General features: G+C 47.2%; 1 protein-coding gene across 1 annotated transcript in view; it reads right to left on the bottom strand.

Annotated features, from left to right (window-relative positions):
- The window catches only part of scn5lab (sodium channel, voltage gated, type V-like, alpha b), a 449,385-nt gene that overhangs the window by 71,809 nt on the left and 362,205 nt on the right, over positions 1–15,371 (bottom strand). Inside the window, 1 exon segment of the mRNA XM_052017101.1 lies at positions 3,307–3,433. Coding sequence (XP_051873061.1) covers positions 3,307–3,433 — 127 coding nt within the window.

Here is a 15,371-nt window from a genome sequence, read left to right as displayed (position 1 = left end):
CATTCCAAGGAATAAAGTCCCAGTTTGCCCAGCCCCTCCCTATAAATCAGGCCCTGGCAGCATCCTCGTAAATCTTCTCTGCAATCTTCCTAGTTTAGTGATGTCTTTGCTATTACAGGGTAACCAAAATGGTGCACAAAAGGTAGTAGCTTCAAACACATCCAACCTGCAGCCACTCTCTGTTCCCCCAATCCAAAACTAATCCCAGTGCGACCATAACCTTTGAGATTGAGCATGTTTATGTTGAGGGAGCATTGCACTGTTAAGGGCATTGCATTTGGACGATATATTTAACCACGGCCCTGTTTAAACTTTCAGAGGGTGTCAATAAATCTCACAGCCATTTGAAGAAAGCAGAGTGGGTCTTCCCGGTCTTTTGGTTGACATTAATCCCTCAACCAAGACTGGTTTAAAGCAGGTAAATAGATGGGACGCTGTTTCTATTAGCAGATAGTTCAAGGTCTGCATGACACTGAATTTTTTTTTTACACAGAATGTTTGTGATTTGGAATTCACCGGCCGAAGGGACGGTGGAAGCTGAGTCCAGAAAGGTCCTTGACTGAGAATAACTTGCAGAGTTATGAGAAAAAGCAGGGGGACAGGATTGATCTAATAGGTGCTGGCATAGTCTCAATAGGCCAAATGGCCTCCTCATACACTGTAATATAGGATATTATAATTCCTTGTAATTCTGTGAACTGACAGCACTTGGAAGCATAGTCCATGACACTTTTACTTTTTGCTATTTTGGACCCTTGAGTGCATTTGGTTGTGCATGTCCCTGTGACAGCACATCAGAAGTATTTCATTGGCTGTGACGTTCCTTGGGATGTCCTGAGGAGGTGAAAATCACTAGATAAATCCAAGTTCTTTATTCTCCTTCTACACCTGCGGTCAAAATACTTGGAAGTTCCTGGGAAATTCAAAAATCTATCAACGGTACGTCAAAATGGGAAGATTACCGGTTCTGAATTGTGAAGGTCATGCCTTAATCTCCATGACAATATGGTAGGTGTTTTGTTCTGCAAGATTGTTCCCATGGGAACAGAGTTGCATCAGTGGATTGTAATATTCGATTGATATTGAATTTGTAACTTGCTGCCGTATTCCCTGAAATGAAGTCAGTCTCAAACATTCTACCAGTGCATATTCAACCCTCTCTAACGTGGAAATGCACTGGGTAAACACTATCACTGGGCAATGCACAAGACCTGCTATGCAAAGTCTCAAGACCTTGAAAGGTAAGGGAAGGAAATTTGGAGCCTCTTCCATCAAATAAAGGTGGCCAGCACCTTGGATATTAGATATATTTATTTATTAGTCACATGTACATTGAAAAACACAGTGAAATTCGTCTTTTTGCGTTACTCAGAGTGTGCTGGGGGCAGCTCGCAAGTGTCGCCACGCTTCTGGCACCAACATAGCACGCCCACGGCTCCTGACCCGTACGTCTTTGGAATGTGGGAGGAAACCGGAGCACCCGGAGGAAACCCACGCAGACACACGGGGAGAACGTACAAACTCCTTACAGGCAGCGGCGGGAATTGAACCTGGGTCGCTGGCGCTGTAATAGTGTTACGCTAACCGCTACACTTCTGTGGATGAGGTCCAGACAGAGATCCCAGCTTCTCCCATTGATGCTATGGAGCCCCTATTCCAGGCAGTAGACTGGAGAGGGATGTAGGAAGGGCAAAAGACCCCTGTGATCTGCACGTCCCACACCCATACCATTGGTCGGAAAAGGTTGCAGAACAGGCCAATTCAAAAAACTTAGCCCACAGGACACGGTTGTAGAGCCAGAAGAATTTCAGTGACCCCCACCAGAGCTGTAATGGTAAGCATTAAGCTTGAGAAATAAAGGACTGTAGATGCTGGAATCTAGATGAAAAACATGACGATGCTGGAGGAACTCGGCAGGCCAGGCAGCATCCGTGGAGAAAAGCAGGTGGTCAATGTTTCGGGTCAGGACCCTTCTTCAAGACTGGGCATTAAGCTTGCTTAACTTTCTACACCCCCAACCCTAGTTACATACAATACACCCCTCTGCCTCTCCCTTTATCTCACATACAATCACCACAGCACACTACACAGCACCTCCATCTCCTTTGTTAGAACCTCATAAACATCTACTCTGCTGACACCACCCCGAATCTAAATCTCTCTGTCCGATCACCTCTCAGCTGTTCCAAGGAGAACAACCCCAGCTCCTCTAGCCTATGTTAACTTTCTCATCCCTGAATCCATTCTCTCCTGCATCCTTTTGCTATCTGTTAATTCTTTAAGGATTCTTTGGAAATTGTTTGTCTGAACAATTAAGGGGGAGCTCTACTCTGTGTCCACCCAGTGCTCTCCCTGCCCTGGGAGTGTGTGGTGGGCCAGTGTAGAAGGAGCTTTACTCTGTCTCTAATCTGTGCTGTCCCTACCCTTATTTTTCCTAAGGACGTTTACTCAGTGATTACAGCATCTCATTAATACAATACTACAGTATTCCACGGTTCACACTACAGTTTCAAATTATAGCACAGTCATCTCTATCCAGATTGCACTCAAGCCGCTGAGGTGCCCACCAGTTCCAGTGTATCCATGGATACTGCGTGCTCCTTCTCCAGGGACACGCGGACGCAGATGTAACCCCGGAAGAGGGGCAGGCAATCAGCTCGGGCAGAACTCTCAAATGCCCGCCACCAGGGCCCATGAATGGCCGCCTTGGTCAGGCCCAGGAGCAGACCGACCAGGAAACCCCCTCTGCCCCCCCCCCCCCCCCAATTGACCCAGCCCGACTCTCCCTGCCCTGTGCCAGCAGGGGGAGATTTCCTCTCCTGCATCAAATGCCCAGACCGGGAGATAATACTCCAGCTGGGGCCAAACCTTCCTTGCTCGTCTTCTATTTTCCCAGTTGTAAACTCCAGGATCCCAAAAGCATTTCTAACCACTTTCTGAACCTGTCCTGCCACTTCCAACGATTCACTTATTCAACAGATTCCTCGCTCAGCTTTACAAAAGTGCTGCTCCCACCAGCTCCATGTCTCACAAGTTGCCCCTTGCCCCCTCATTTAATCCCACGTTGAAAACAACAGGAAGTGAGAGGATGCAGCTACGCTGCCAGATAGCATGTTCTGCGCACACCCATGCGACCCGTAAAATGCATGCAAACCCGGTGAATTTATTCTGAAACGAGAACTGGACAGGAAGGATTCCTATGGGAACATTATTCTGTCAGTAACCCTCAAAGATTCAGCTGACAGACTCTGTTCTGGTCTATGCCAACCCTGCATACTGCCTTACTCCGTTGGATCTGTGTCCTACCCTCTGTGAAGCAGTCGTCTGGATCCACGGCCTCCTCCAGGTGCTCAGAGGTGTGCTCCATCTCATCCCCCTTGCTCGTCAGGTCGATGGTGCTTCCTTCGGAACAACTGGAGATCTCGTCCAGCTTCTAAGGGAAGGAGAGACAAACCACAGGTCACAACCACCAGCTCCCTTCCAGCAAGCACACAAAGAGCTCGAGGCTCATCACAGAACAAGTGAAGTCTGAACTAGAGGTTGTGAAGTGACTGTACGAGGGTCAACAGGTGACGATCTCAAGAGTGAGTTCAAAACCCACCACGGCAGATTTAGTTAATTAATCAATTCTGGAATTAAAAGACTAGTACTGGCAGTGATCACCAATAAACTCCCGTAATGTTGTAAAAACCCAACAACTTCCTTTACTTGCCTTCCTCAGAACACCTTTAGCTCCATAGTGTCTACACTTCCTGCTGTCCTCAGGAAAGCAGCCAACATAATCAAAGACGCCACCCACCCCGGACATTCTCTCTTCTCCCCGCTTCTGTCGGGCAGAAGGTACAAAAGCTTGAGAACATGCACCACCAGGCTCAAGGACAGCTTCTATCCCGCTGTTATAAGATTCTTGAATGGACCTCTTGTGCGATAAAGATGAACTCTTGATGTCTCAATCTACCTCGTCATGGCCCTTGCACCTTATTTGTCTACCTGCACTGCACTTTGTGACAATAACATTATATACTGCATTCTGTTACTGATTTTCCCTTTGTACTACCTCGATGTACTTACATTTGGAATGATCTGTATGGATGGCAGGCAAAACAAAGTTTTTCACTGTATCTTGGTACACGTGACAATACTAAACCAAGTACCAAGGGCATGCATTTAAGGTGTGGGGGGTAGGTTCAGAACAGACGTGAGGGGTACATTTTTTACTGAGAGAGTGGTGGATGCCTGGAACACGTTGCCTGATAGGGTGGTGGAGGCAAATTCATTGGGGGCTTTTAAGAGGGGCTTGGATGGGCACATGAAAAATAGAGGGATATGGGCATTCTGTAGGTAGGAGGGATTACCTATATCGGCACAACATTGTGGGCCAAAGGGCCTGTTCTGTGCTGTACTGTTCTATGTTCTATGTACCAATTACCAATGAGTGATGTGGTTTACACCTAATGTGCCTCTGAAGTGGCCCAGCAAACCAATCATTTCAGAGGCAAGTACACACTAAACAAACCAATCAAAAACACCAAGAGGTCATTGCCCTAGCAGAGATACCTAAAACTAAGGTAAGGGGTAAGAGGTTTAGAGAGGATCTGAGGAAGAATTTTTTCACCCAGAGGGTACTTGGAATCTGGAACGGGCTGCCTGAGTGGGTGGTGGAGGCAGAGATTCTCACAACATTTAAGATCGTTGCCCAAATCGATGTGGTTTGGTGTTCTAAGAAACCTGGACCCCAAAGTGTGTCTCAAAAGGTGCAATATACCCTTTGGTCCCTCTCTCTCTCTGCCTCAAGTGCTTTGTAATGTAGAATTATATAACTTGGCTTGTAGTCTGTTATACGGTGATCTGATCTGTGCTTAGTGGGGTTGATATGGTAGATTTGGGGAAGGTTCCTGCTGGGGGTGGAATGGGGAACAAAATCAGGAAAGGTCTTTTGCCTGATTTTCTTTTTAATTTCAGATTTCCAGCATCTGCACGGTTTTGATCTCCATTCCTAATATGCCGGTTGTCAGATGAGGAATAAAACTCCACTCTGCTGTAGATCCTCAGTCTGACAGGACCTGGCCACATGATTTGGCTCAAGGGTAGATTCCAATGAAAGGTTTGGCTCAGGCCTTTGCGTTGGCTGAGCTCACAATGGTTTGCTCAGTTTTACCTCGTGTGTGTGTGTGTGTGCGTGTGTGTGTGTGTGTGTGTGTGCACGCGTGCGTGGTGATGGTGTGTGTGCTTGCCTATGTGGTGATGGTGTGTGTGTGTGTGAACGTATGTGGTGTGTGTGTGTCTGTATGTGGTATGTGTGTGGTGGTTTTGGGTGTATGTGTGTGAGCATGTGTGTGCGTGGTGATGGTGTGCGTGAGTGTGTGAATGAGTGTGAGTTTGTGGGCGTGAGTATGTGAGTGTGTGAGTGAGTGTGTGTGCACATGTGAGTGTGAGTGTGTGTGTGTGAATGAGTGTGTGCGAGTGTGTATGTAAGTGTGTGTGAGTGTGAGAGTGTGTGTGTGTGAGTGTGTGTGTGTCTGTGTGTGTGAGTGTGAGAGTGTGTGTGTGTGAGTGTGTGTGTGTGTGCGTGTGTGTGTGAGTGTGAGTGTGTGTGTGTGAGTGTGTGTGTGTGTGTGAGTGTGTGTGTGTGAGAGTGTGTGAGTGTGTGTGTGTGAGAGAGTGTGTGTGTGTGTGAGTGTGAGTGTGTGTGTGAGTGTGTGTGTGTGTGAGAGTGTGTGTGTGTGTGTGTGTGAGAGTGTGTGTGTGTGTGTGTGTGTGTATGTGTGTACATGTATGTGCAGCACAGCACACTTGCTTTTCTGCAAATAAGCCTGGATAAGGAATTCCCAGTCATAGAGAGACACAGCCGGGAACAGGCCCTCTGTCCCTCAGTCTTACACTGATCCTGCATTCAGCCCACTTTTATTATTCCCACATTCCCATCAACACCTTCCCCCCCCCACCGCACCTCCTCCAGATTCTCCCTTCCCCCTACACACTGGGGACGACTTACAGCAGCCAATGAACCCACCAAGCCGCGTGTCTTTGGGACGTGGGAGGAAACCCACGTAGGCACAGAGAGACCGTGCAAACTCCACACAGACAGCAGCCGAAGTCAGGATTGAACCTGGGTCACTGGAACTGCGAGGCAGCAGCTCTGCAGTTGTGCCCCTGTGCTGCACTTGTCTTGGGCTGGGTTGAGTTCAGACTGGTTGGACTGCCCGTCCAGTATTCCACGGAGCCACTTTTATGAAGAGCAGGGATTGTTCTCTCCGGTTTCCTGGCCAATAGTTACCAGTCAAGCCATTTTCAGACATAGAACACAGAACAGTACAGCACAAGAACAGGCCCTTCAGCCCATGATGTCTGTGCTGAACACGATGCCAAATTAAACTAACCCCTGAATATGATCCATATCCCTCCACTCCCTGCATATTAATGAGCCTGTCTAAAAGCCTCTTGTGCCTCCACTGTATGTGTTTCTACCACCACCACTGGTTTGCCAGTGAGACCCTGCAGTGTGCTTCCTCCTTTACAGTGGCAAAACTCCCAAAACCATCGATGGGCTGCAGAGATCCTTGTCACAAGGAAACACAAGTCCTTCTTTCACACTCAACCGGAGTGAGTCACAGCCACCCACCAGCAGTGGCGGTTATAACGTTCTCTCCTCTAGCTTGCTGGAGGCCACTTATTTCCTATTTCTGTGGGGAAAATTCAAAGGGGAGCGTGCTATTCACCCCGGAGAACCTTTGCTCTTTAATTGCCAGAATTCCATTAAGGCTGAAAGCAAGTGAAACGAATAATCAATTACTGACAACCCTCCACATCTGGTGTGTTAACAGAGCTGGGGAACGAAGTGGTGTGTGTTGAGGATATGACAGAGTAATGAGCGGACAATGCGAGCACAAGTACAGTGATTAGAGCTTTTCAGAATTGATTAACCCATAACCCCAACCCCACCTCCCCCCTTCCCTCTCCGCGATTGATTCTATTTACAGAAGAGTGCTGATTGTAGGCAATATGGACAATGAATTTTACCACCTGCCTATCAAAACAACTGATAATGAGTCCTGCCGACTGTTTGATTGACTAGTCCTGCGTGAGTCAGTGCTTCCTTCATTCCAAGCAGTGAGCCACTCTCCCCGCCACCACCACCCCCTATCCTGTTCACCCTTACCTGACTACCCTGAGGACACGGCCTTCCCCACCAACGACAGCATCTACAGGAGGCGCTGCCTCAAGAAGGCAGCATCTGTCATCGAGGATCCCCCACCACCCAGGTCACGCCCTCTTCTCGCAGCTACCCGTCGGGCAGGAGGTACAGAAACCTGAAGTCCCACACCACCGGGTTCAGGAACAGCTACTCTTCTGCAACCATCAGGTTCTTGAACTGACCTGCACAACCCCAACCCCACCTCAGTAATGGAACACTACTGACCACCTCTTGCACTACCATGGGATTGTGCTTTGTTTGCACTGATGTCTTGCATTGCTGCCTTTTCTTTTTCTCTTCACTGTCTTATATAATTTATGGTGTGCCGTCCGAATCTACCTGCCCGTGATGATGCTGCAAGCAAATTGTTCATTGTACCTGTACCCCACTGACAATAAACTCGACTTGACAATAAACTCGACTTGACAATACATCCTACCCCATTCATAAACTTCTCACCCTCCTCTCTGACACGCATGTCCTAGAACACAGGGAAACAGGAGCAGGAGTCAGCTACTCGGTCCCTCAAGCCTGCCCCACCATCCAATATGATCATGGCTGTTCTACCCCAGGCCTTAATGCCTCTTCTGTGCCACGCCCCCGTTGCCCTCAACCCCCAGTCGTTTAAAAAAATTAGCTACCTCTACATTAAGTGCTTATAATGAGGGAGCCTCCACACTCTCTGGGGCAGAAAACTCCACAGAGCTTCACCACACCGGGTTGAGTTTAGAAATAGTGAAGTCCAGTGACAATTGTATGGGGTGTTGGTGAAGCTGTACCTGGAGTGTCTCAGGACATAGAACATAGAACAGTACAGCACAGGAACAGGCCCTTCGGCTCACAATGTCTGTGCCAACCATGATGTCAAATTAAACTAATCCCATCTGCCTGCACGTGGTCCATGTTAAGATAAGATATCTTTATTATTCACATGTACATCGAAGCACATAGTGAAATACATCTTTTTACGTCGTGTTCTGGGGGCAGCCCGCAAGTGTCGCCACGCTTCTGGTGCCAACATAGCATGCCCACAACTTCTTAACCCGTACGTCTTTGGAATGTGGGAGGAAACCGGAGCACCCGGAGGAAACCCACGCAGACACAGGAAGAACGTACAAGCTCCTTACAGACAGCGGCGGGAATTGAACCTGGGTCACTGATGCTGTAATAGCGTTACGCTAACCGCTACACTACCGTGCCATAGAACATAGAACTGTGTTGTACAGCACAGGAGCAGGCCCTTCAACCCACAATATCTGTGCCGACCACAATGCCACATTGAACTCATCCTATCTGCCTACACATGGTCCATGCTCTTCCATTCCCTGCCTGTTCATGTGCCTGTCGAAATAAGCATTACTATTGTATCCTCTCCTACCACCTCCAATGGTGGCATGTTCCAGACACCTAACACTCGCTGCGTAAAATACTTGCCTCATAAATCTTCTTTGAACCTTCCCCCTCTTGCCTTAGTTTTGCTCTAAAACCCATTCAGTCACCTTGTCTGATGCCCCACACTGGGATTCCCCCTACCTTACAATCCTCAGGTGTTTGCATGAACCCCTCCCGATGCTGGTCTTCCTGCCTCCTCCGGCACCACAAGATCTCTCCGCTCCTCCAACTCCACCACTGCCTTCAGCCACCAAGGTTGTAAGCTCTTCAGTTCCTGCCCTGTCTCTGTCCCTTTCCCCACAGAGTCATGCAGCACAGAAGCAGACCCTTCAGCCCACCATGTCTATGCCAGCCATCAAGCACCCATCTATTCATCCCATTGGTCTGTAACCTTCTATACCTTGGTGATTTAAGTGCCAGTGGTTTCAAGTATCCCTCCTGGAAACCAACTCCCCTTAAAACCTGGAGACACAAGAGACTGCGGATGCTGGAATCTGGAGTTAAAAAAACAATGCTGGAGGAACTCAGCAGGTCAGGCATTATCTGTGGAGGGAAATGGACAGTTGACGTTTCGGGTCGTTCATCTGGACCTGAAATGTCGACTCTCCTTAAAGCCTATTCCTTTGGCCAGGCTTCTCTTAAAAATACAGATTATCAAGTGGTCATCGCATTATTCCTGCAGGAGTTTTCTGTGCACAACTTCATTATGTCAGCAAGTCCACTTGGCTGGGAAGGGCTAAGAAAGGAACAGAAAAAGGTGCTATAGAAATGCAGGTCTTTCCAGATGAAACCCTATGCCCGGTTTCCACCAGTGGGAGAACCTCAAATGAAAGGTCATAGTTAGCCGATGAGGGGAGTGGTCATTTAGCACGGAAGTGTGTAGGAAGTTCTCGCAGAAGGTGAAGAACCTCTGGAATTCTCTGCCCAGGAGGATTCTGGATGCTGGGTTATTGTGGGCATTTAAAAGGAAGCAGAGACATTTATGAAAGATCAATGAGTTGAGGGCTTTGGGGAACTGGCACAGAAGAGGAGATGGGCCTGGGGTGGATCAGACATGACAGTATTGAATGAGGGTCAACTCCTGCTCTGACTTTCTTCTAATTATGTTCGGCAAAGTCAAAGTCAAAGTCAAGTTTATTGTCATCTGCACAAGTACACGTGTGCACAGGTGCAATGAAAAACTTACTTGCAGCATTATTACAGGCACAGAGCATTAGAGAAGCAGCATTCACAAGAAAAACATAAATTAAACATGAATTATACACAATTTTTTCAAGAAAGAACACAATTAGAACAAAATAAAGTCCATTTTAATGCAAAGTGATCAAAGTGATCAGCGTGTTGCTAACCTGTAGTGATTAAGGTTGTGCCAGTTCATTCAAGAACCGAATGGTTGAAGGGAAGTAGCTGTTCCTGAACCTGGTGGTGTGGGACTTTAGGCTTCTGTACCTCCTGCCTGATGGTATCTGCGAGAAGATGGCATGGCCCGGGTGGTGGGGATCTTTGATGATGGATGTTGCCTTCCTGAGGCAGCACCTCCTGTAGATACTACCGATGGTGGGGAAGGATATGCCTGTGTTGTATTGGGCTGAGTCCAATAAGCAAACACCTTATGATGTGTGGAGGGGAGTGGAGGGACTGTATTTTAATGTGTGTAATATGCTACAAGGAAGTGTGAGTTGCAGCTGTAAATTTAGTGAACATCCCAAGTTGAGCCTTTCTCAGGCACGATGCAGTTCCTTCTCGAAGTCACCCCGCAGAGTGCTTGTAGCCTTAAAGGATTGTGGCAACTTCCCTCTACAATGCACCTTTAATATGGAAAATTGTCCAAGCTATTTTCTTGAGAGTGGGAATAAATAAGCGGCTCAAGGGGATCAGGTTACAGGAACCTAGGCCAAGCGGAGGATTTAGGAAAGGTGACCCCCAAAGTCTTGCGTTCATAGAGCCATAGAGTCATACAGAACGGAAACAGGCCCTTCAGCCCCACAGGTCCATGCCGACTGAGATGCCAATCCAAGCTAGTCCCATTTGCCAGCATTTGGCCCATAACCTTCCAAACCTGTCCTATCCATGCACTTGTCCAACTGTCTTTTAAAAGTTGTTATTGTACCTGCCTCAACCACTTCTTCTGGCAGCTCGTTCCACATACATACCAACTGCTACATTGTCCCTCATGCTCCTACCAAATCTTTCCCCTCTCGCCGTTCCTTTAAGAGAAAAGGATGTTGATGCGCAACAGGGAATTGGAGAGTTGGCAGCCTTGGATATGCGGGGAAAGCTCTGAAATTGTGATCAGGGTGTATGGAGAATCTGCCATCGCATCGGTGCAAGAAGATTGGGGCTGAGCAAGAAAATGAGACTGAAAATTCGAGGTAACAGGACTTCTGATGAAGGGTTGTCAACCTGAGATGTTAGCTCTGCTTCTCCCTATGCAGATGCTGCCTGACATGTTGTGTATCTCCAGCACGCTCTGTTTTTGTTGCTGTAGATGTTGTTGATTCCAGAGATGGAAAGTTGTGAAGTCAGCAGGCAGATAGAACACAATACCACTGAATGGGCGGAGTTCCTTCAAGTGGCGCAGCTGGTAGAGCCGCTGCCTCACAGCTCCAGCGACCCGGGTTCGATCCTGACCTCGGGTGCTGTCTGTGTGGAGTTTGCACATTCTCCCTGTGACCGCGTGGGTTTCCTCTGGTTTCCTCCTGCATACCAAAGATGTGCGGGTTGGTGGGTTCATTGGCCACTGCAAATTGCCCCCAATGTGTAGGTGAGTGGTAGACTCTAGGGAGAGTTGATAGGACGAGGGGAAGAATAAAATAAGATTAGCGTAAAGGGTGCTTGATGGTTGGTGAAGACTTGGTGGGCTGAAGGGTGAGTTTCCATGCTGCGTGACTCTATGACTTAGAGGCATTAAGATATCTTTGTTAGTCACATGTACATCAAAACACACAGTGAAATGCATCTTTTGCGTAGAGTGTTCTGCGGGCAGCCCGCAAGTGCCGCCACACTTCCAGCACCAACATAGCATTCCCACAACTTCCTAACCCGTACGTCTTTGGAATGTGGGAGGATCTGATTTTAGGCTTTACATAATTCACTCTTAGGATATGGGTATCCACTGCATGGCATAATTGCCCATGGCCTGAGTAACTTGCCACCACTTCCAAGGGCAGTTAAGAGTTAAGGGTCACATAGACTTCCCTTAAAGACTGCTACACTCAGCCCAATACATCACGGGCACATCCCTCCCCACCATCGGTAGTATCTACAGGAGGTGCTGCCTCAAGAAGGCAACATCCATCATCAAAGATCCCCACCATCCAGGCCATGCCATCTTCTCGCTGCTACCATCAGGCAGGAGGTACAGGAGCCCGAAGTCCCACACCACCAGGTTCAAGAACAGCTACTTCCCTTCAACCATTCAGTTCTTGAACCAATCTGCACAACCCTAATCACTACAGTTTAGCAGCACTATGACCACTTTGACCACTTTGCACTAAAATGAACTTGGTGTTTTTTTGTTTTAATTGTGTTCTTTCCTGAAAAAATTGTGTATAATTTATGTTTAATTTATGTTTTTCCTGTGAATGCTGTTCAGATGATGCTCTGTGCCTGTGATGCTGCTGCAAGTAAGTTTTTCATTGCAACTGTGCAGACATGTGATAGTAAACTCAATTTTGACAATCCTTCGATATCTTCAAGATTACTGACAACAGTTTTTCATTCCATGCTTATTTAATTTTTTCCCTGGTGGGATCGTGCTTCTGGATTAGCTGCACAGATCTCTGGTGCAGTCACGTAACCATGCTGCTCCAGGGTCTTGGAATAGTCAGCAGGAAAATATTCTTCAGTGAGACCAAAGTGAGTCTAGAAATAGCAAGAATAGCTTCCCCCATAGTGAAAGAGTGTTATTCAAGGCAGTTCGTGTGGTGTCAATTAAATACTTTCAAACACGATTGGATAAATACATGGCTACATGTGGGATTTAGTGTTTGGAACGTTGTGAAGATCAAGTTCAGGAGAATCACTGGGCAGTGTTTTGTTACATCGAGAGTAATCAACAGCTGGAGTGTGTTGCCATGAGGATTGATTGAGGAACCAGCCAGGGATGCACTTAGGGAACAGTCAGGTGCTGTATTGAAAGACAGAAGGATTGGCATTCTGGAAGCAACAGAACAAACGAGCGGAAGGATCTTTCTTGTTACACAAAGTCACAGATAACTGAATGCTCTGTGGAATGAGGTGGCCAGTGTGGTGTCCCAGCTAATGGAGGCATCACTTGTGGAGGGTGACAGGTCAGGAGATAACAATGTGGGGCGTAATGTTGAATTTATATCCGAGAATGTCCGGTTACCTTGGGAGTCAGGGGAAATTCCACAGTCTCCCAGTGGGTTTGTTGGTGGATGCTGGATGCTCACATCCATCAGGATATCAAGTGGTTTGGACAGAGTCCAGGGGCAACACTGTGGGTTCATATCTCAATCTGTCTGCCTGTAATGGACTGTTTCTGATTGTGTGTGTGTGTGTGTGTGTGTGTGTGTGTGTGTGTGTGTGTGTGTGTGTGTGTGTGTGTGTGTGTGAGTGTGTGTGTGTGTGTATGAGAGTGTGTGTGTGTCTATGTAAGTGTGTGTGTGCATGTGTGTGTATCTGTGTGAGTGTGAGCGTCTATGAGAGTGTGTGTGTGCATGTAAGTGTGTGTGTGTGTGTGTGTGTGTGTGTGTGTGTGTGTGTGTGTGTGTGTGTGTGTGTGTGTGTATGTACATATACAAACCCTGCTGCTATATCCGAGCTCACTCCATAAACAAACCCCATTCACTCATCTCCACTCTGCTGGCTATTTTACACTGGCTCTCTGTCCGATGAAGACCCAAGTTTAAAGTTCTCTATGTTGCACTTAGTTGTCTCCACTGCCATCTCTGTAACTTCTTCCAGGCTTACAACCCTCCCAAGATCTTTGCACTCCTCCAATAATTGGCTCGACCACTTCATAGAACATAGAACAGTACAACACAGGAACAGACCCTTCGGCCCACGATATCTGTGCCGACAAATTAAACGACACATCTGCCCACACATGGTCCATATCCCTCCACTCCCTGCCTGTTCATGTGCCGGTCTAAATGCATCTTAAACACCACTGTCGTATCTGCTTCCACCACCTCCCCCAGCAGCCCGTTCCGGGCACCCACCACTCTCTGTGTAAAAAAACTTGCCCCGCACATCCTTTAAGCTTTCCCCCCCTCACCGTAAAGCTATGCTCTCCAGTATTTGACATTTCCACCCTGGGAAAAAGACTCTGGGTGTCTACCTTATCCATACTGCTCATAATTTCATATACTTCTATCAGACGGACTTCTGTCCTCTGAGTTTTGAAGAAGATTCTATGCACCTCGGTTTTAAATAACTGGCCATTTATTTTGTTGCTCTGTTCCCTTGTCTGTGACTCTCCCACTAATGAGGGCATCCCAACATCTACCCTGTCAAGCCCACTTAGGATCTTATATGTTTGAATAAAGTCACTGCTCCTTCTTCTAAACTCCAAGGATACGGGATCAAACTGTCCAGCCTCTCTTGAAAAAACAACCCTCTCATCCCAGGAATGAGCCTGCTGAAGCTCCTCTGGACTGCCCCCAAATGCCAGTGGATCATTTTTTAGTTCAGGAGAACAAAACTGTGCACAGTATTCCAGGTGTGGCCTCACCAACACCCTGTACAACTGTAGCAACACCTCTCTGTTCTTAAACCAACCCCGTCACAATAAAGGCCAACATGCTGTTGCCTTCTTAACTACTTGTTGGACCTGTCTGCTAACTTCGTGTAATTCACGCACTAGAACACCTAGATCCTTCGGAACTTTGCAGTCTCTCTTGTTAGATAATAATCTGCCTTTTGATTCCTCTTACTGTAGTACATGACCACACATTTCCCCACACTAAACTCCATTTTCCAGAGTTTCACCCAATCACTCAATGTATCTATACCCCTTTGCAGAATCACAATGTCCGCAAGACAACAAGCTCTTTGACCTACTTTCGTATCATCAGCAAACTTGGAAACCTTATATTTCATTCCTTCCTCCAGGACATTAATGTAAACAGTAAACAAGTGAGGGCCAAGAACTGTTCCCTGCTGCACTCCACCAGTTACATCCCCCCAGCCTGAGAAAGACCCATTTATTCCAACTCCCTGCTTTCTATGAGACAGCCAGTTTTCTATCCATGCCAACACACTTCCTCCAAAACCTTGGGCTCTTAATTTATGCACCAGCTTCTTATGTGGCACTTTGTCAAGTCCCTTTTAGAAACCTAAATACACTCCATCTACAAGTTCCCCTCTATTAACTCTCCCTGTCACGTGCTCAAAGAATTCAAGCAGATTTGTCAGACATGATTTACCTTTCATAAAACCATGCTGACTAGGTTTGATTATATTCAGCTTTCCTAAGTTTGATTAGTTAGGGCAGGCACGGTAGTGTAGCGGTTAGCGTAACGCTATTGCAGTGCCAGTGACTCGGGTTCAATTCCCGCCACTGTCTGTAAGGAGTTTGTACGTTCTCCCCGTGTCTGCGTGGGTTTCCTCCGGGTGCTCTGGTTTCCTCCCACAGTCCAAAGACGTACAGGTTAGGAAGTTGTGGACATGTTATGTTGGCGCCAGAAGTGTGGCGACACTTGTGGGCTGCCCCCAGAACACTCTACGCAAAAGATGCATTTCACTGTTTGTTTAAATGTACAATAATAATAAAGAAATTTTATCTTATTTCTCTTTGATTATTGACTCTAGCATTGCC

Source organism: Pristis pectinata, chromosome 5 (assembly GCF_009764475.1).
Source record: "Pristis pectinata isolate sPriPec2 chromosome 5, sPriPec2.1.pri, whole genome shotgun sequence".
Taxonomy (NCBI): Eukaryota; Metazoa; Chordata; class Chondrichthyes; order Rhinopristiformes; family Pristidae; genus Pristis; species Pristis pectinata.
The sequence above is the reverse complement of the archived record's forward strand: the minus strand, read 5'-3'. Positions and strand labels throughout refer to the sequence as shown.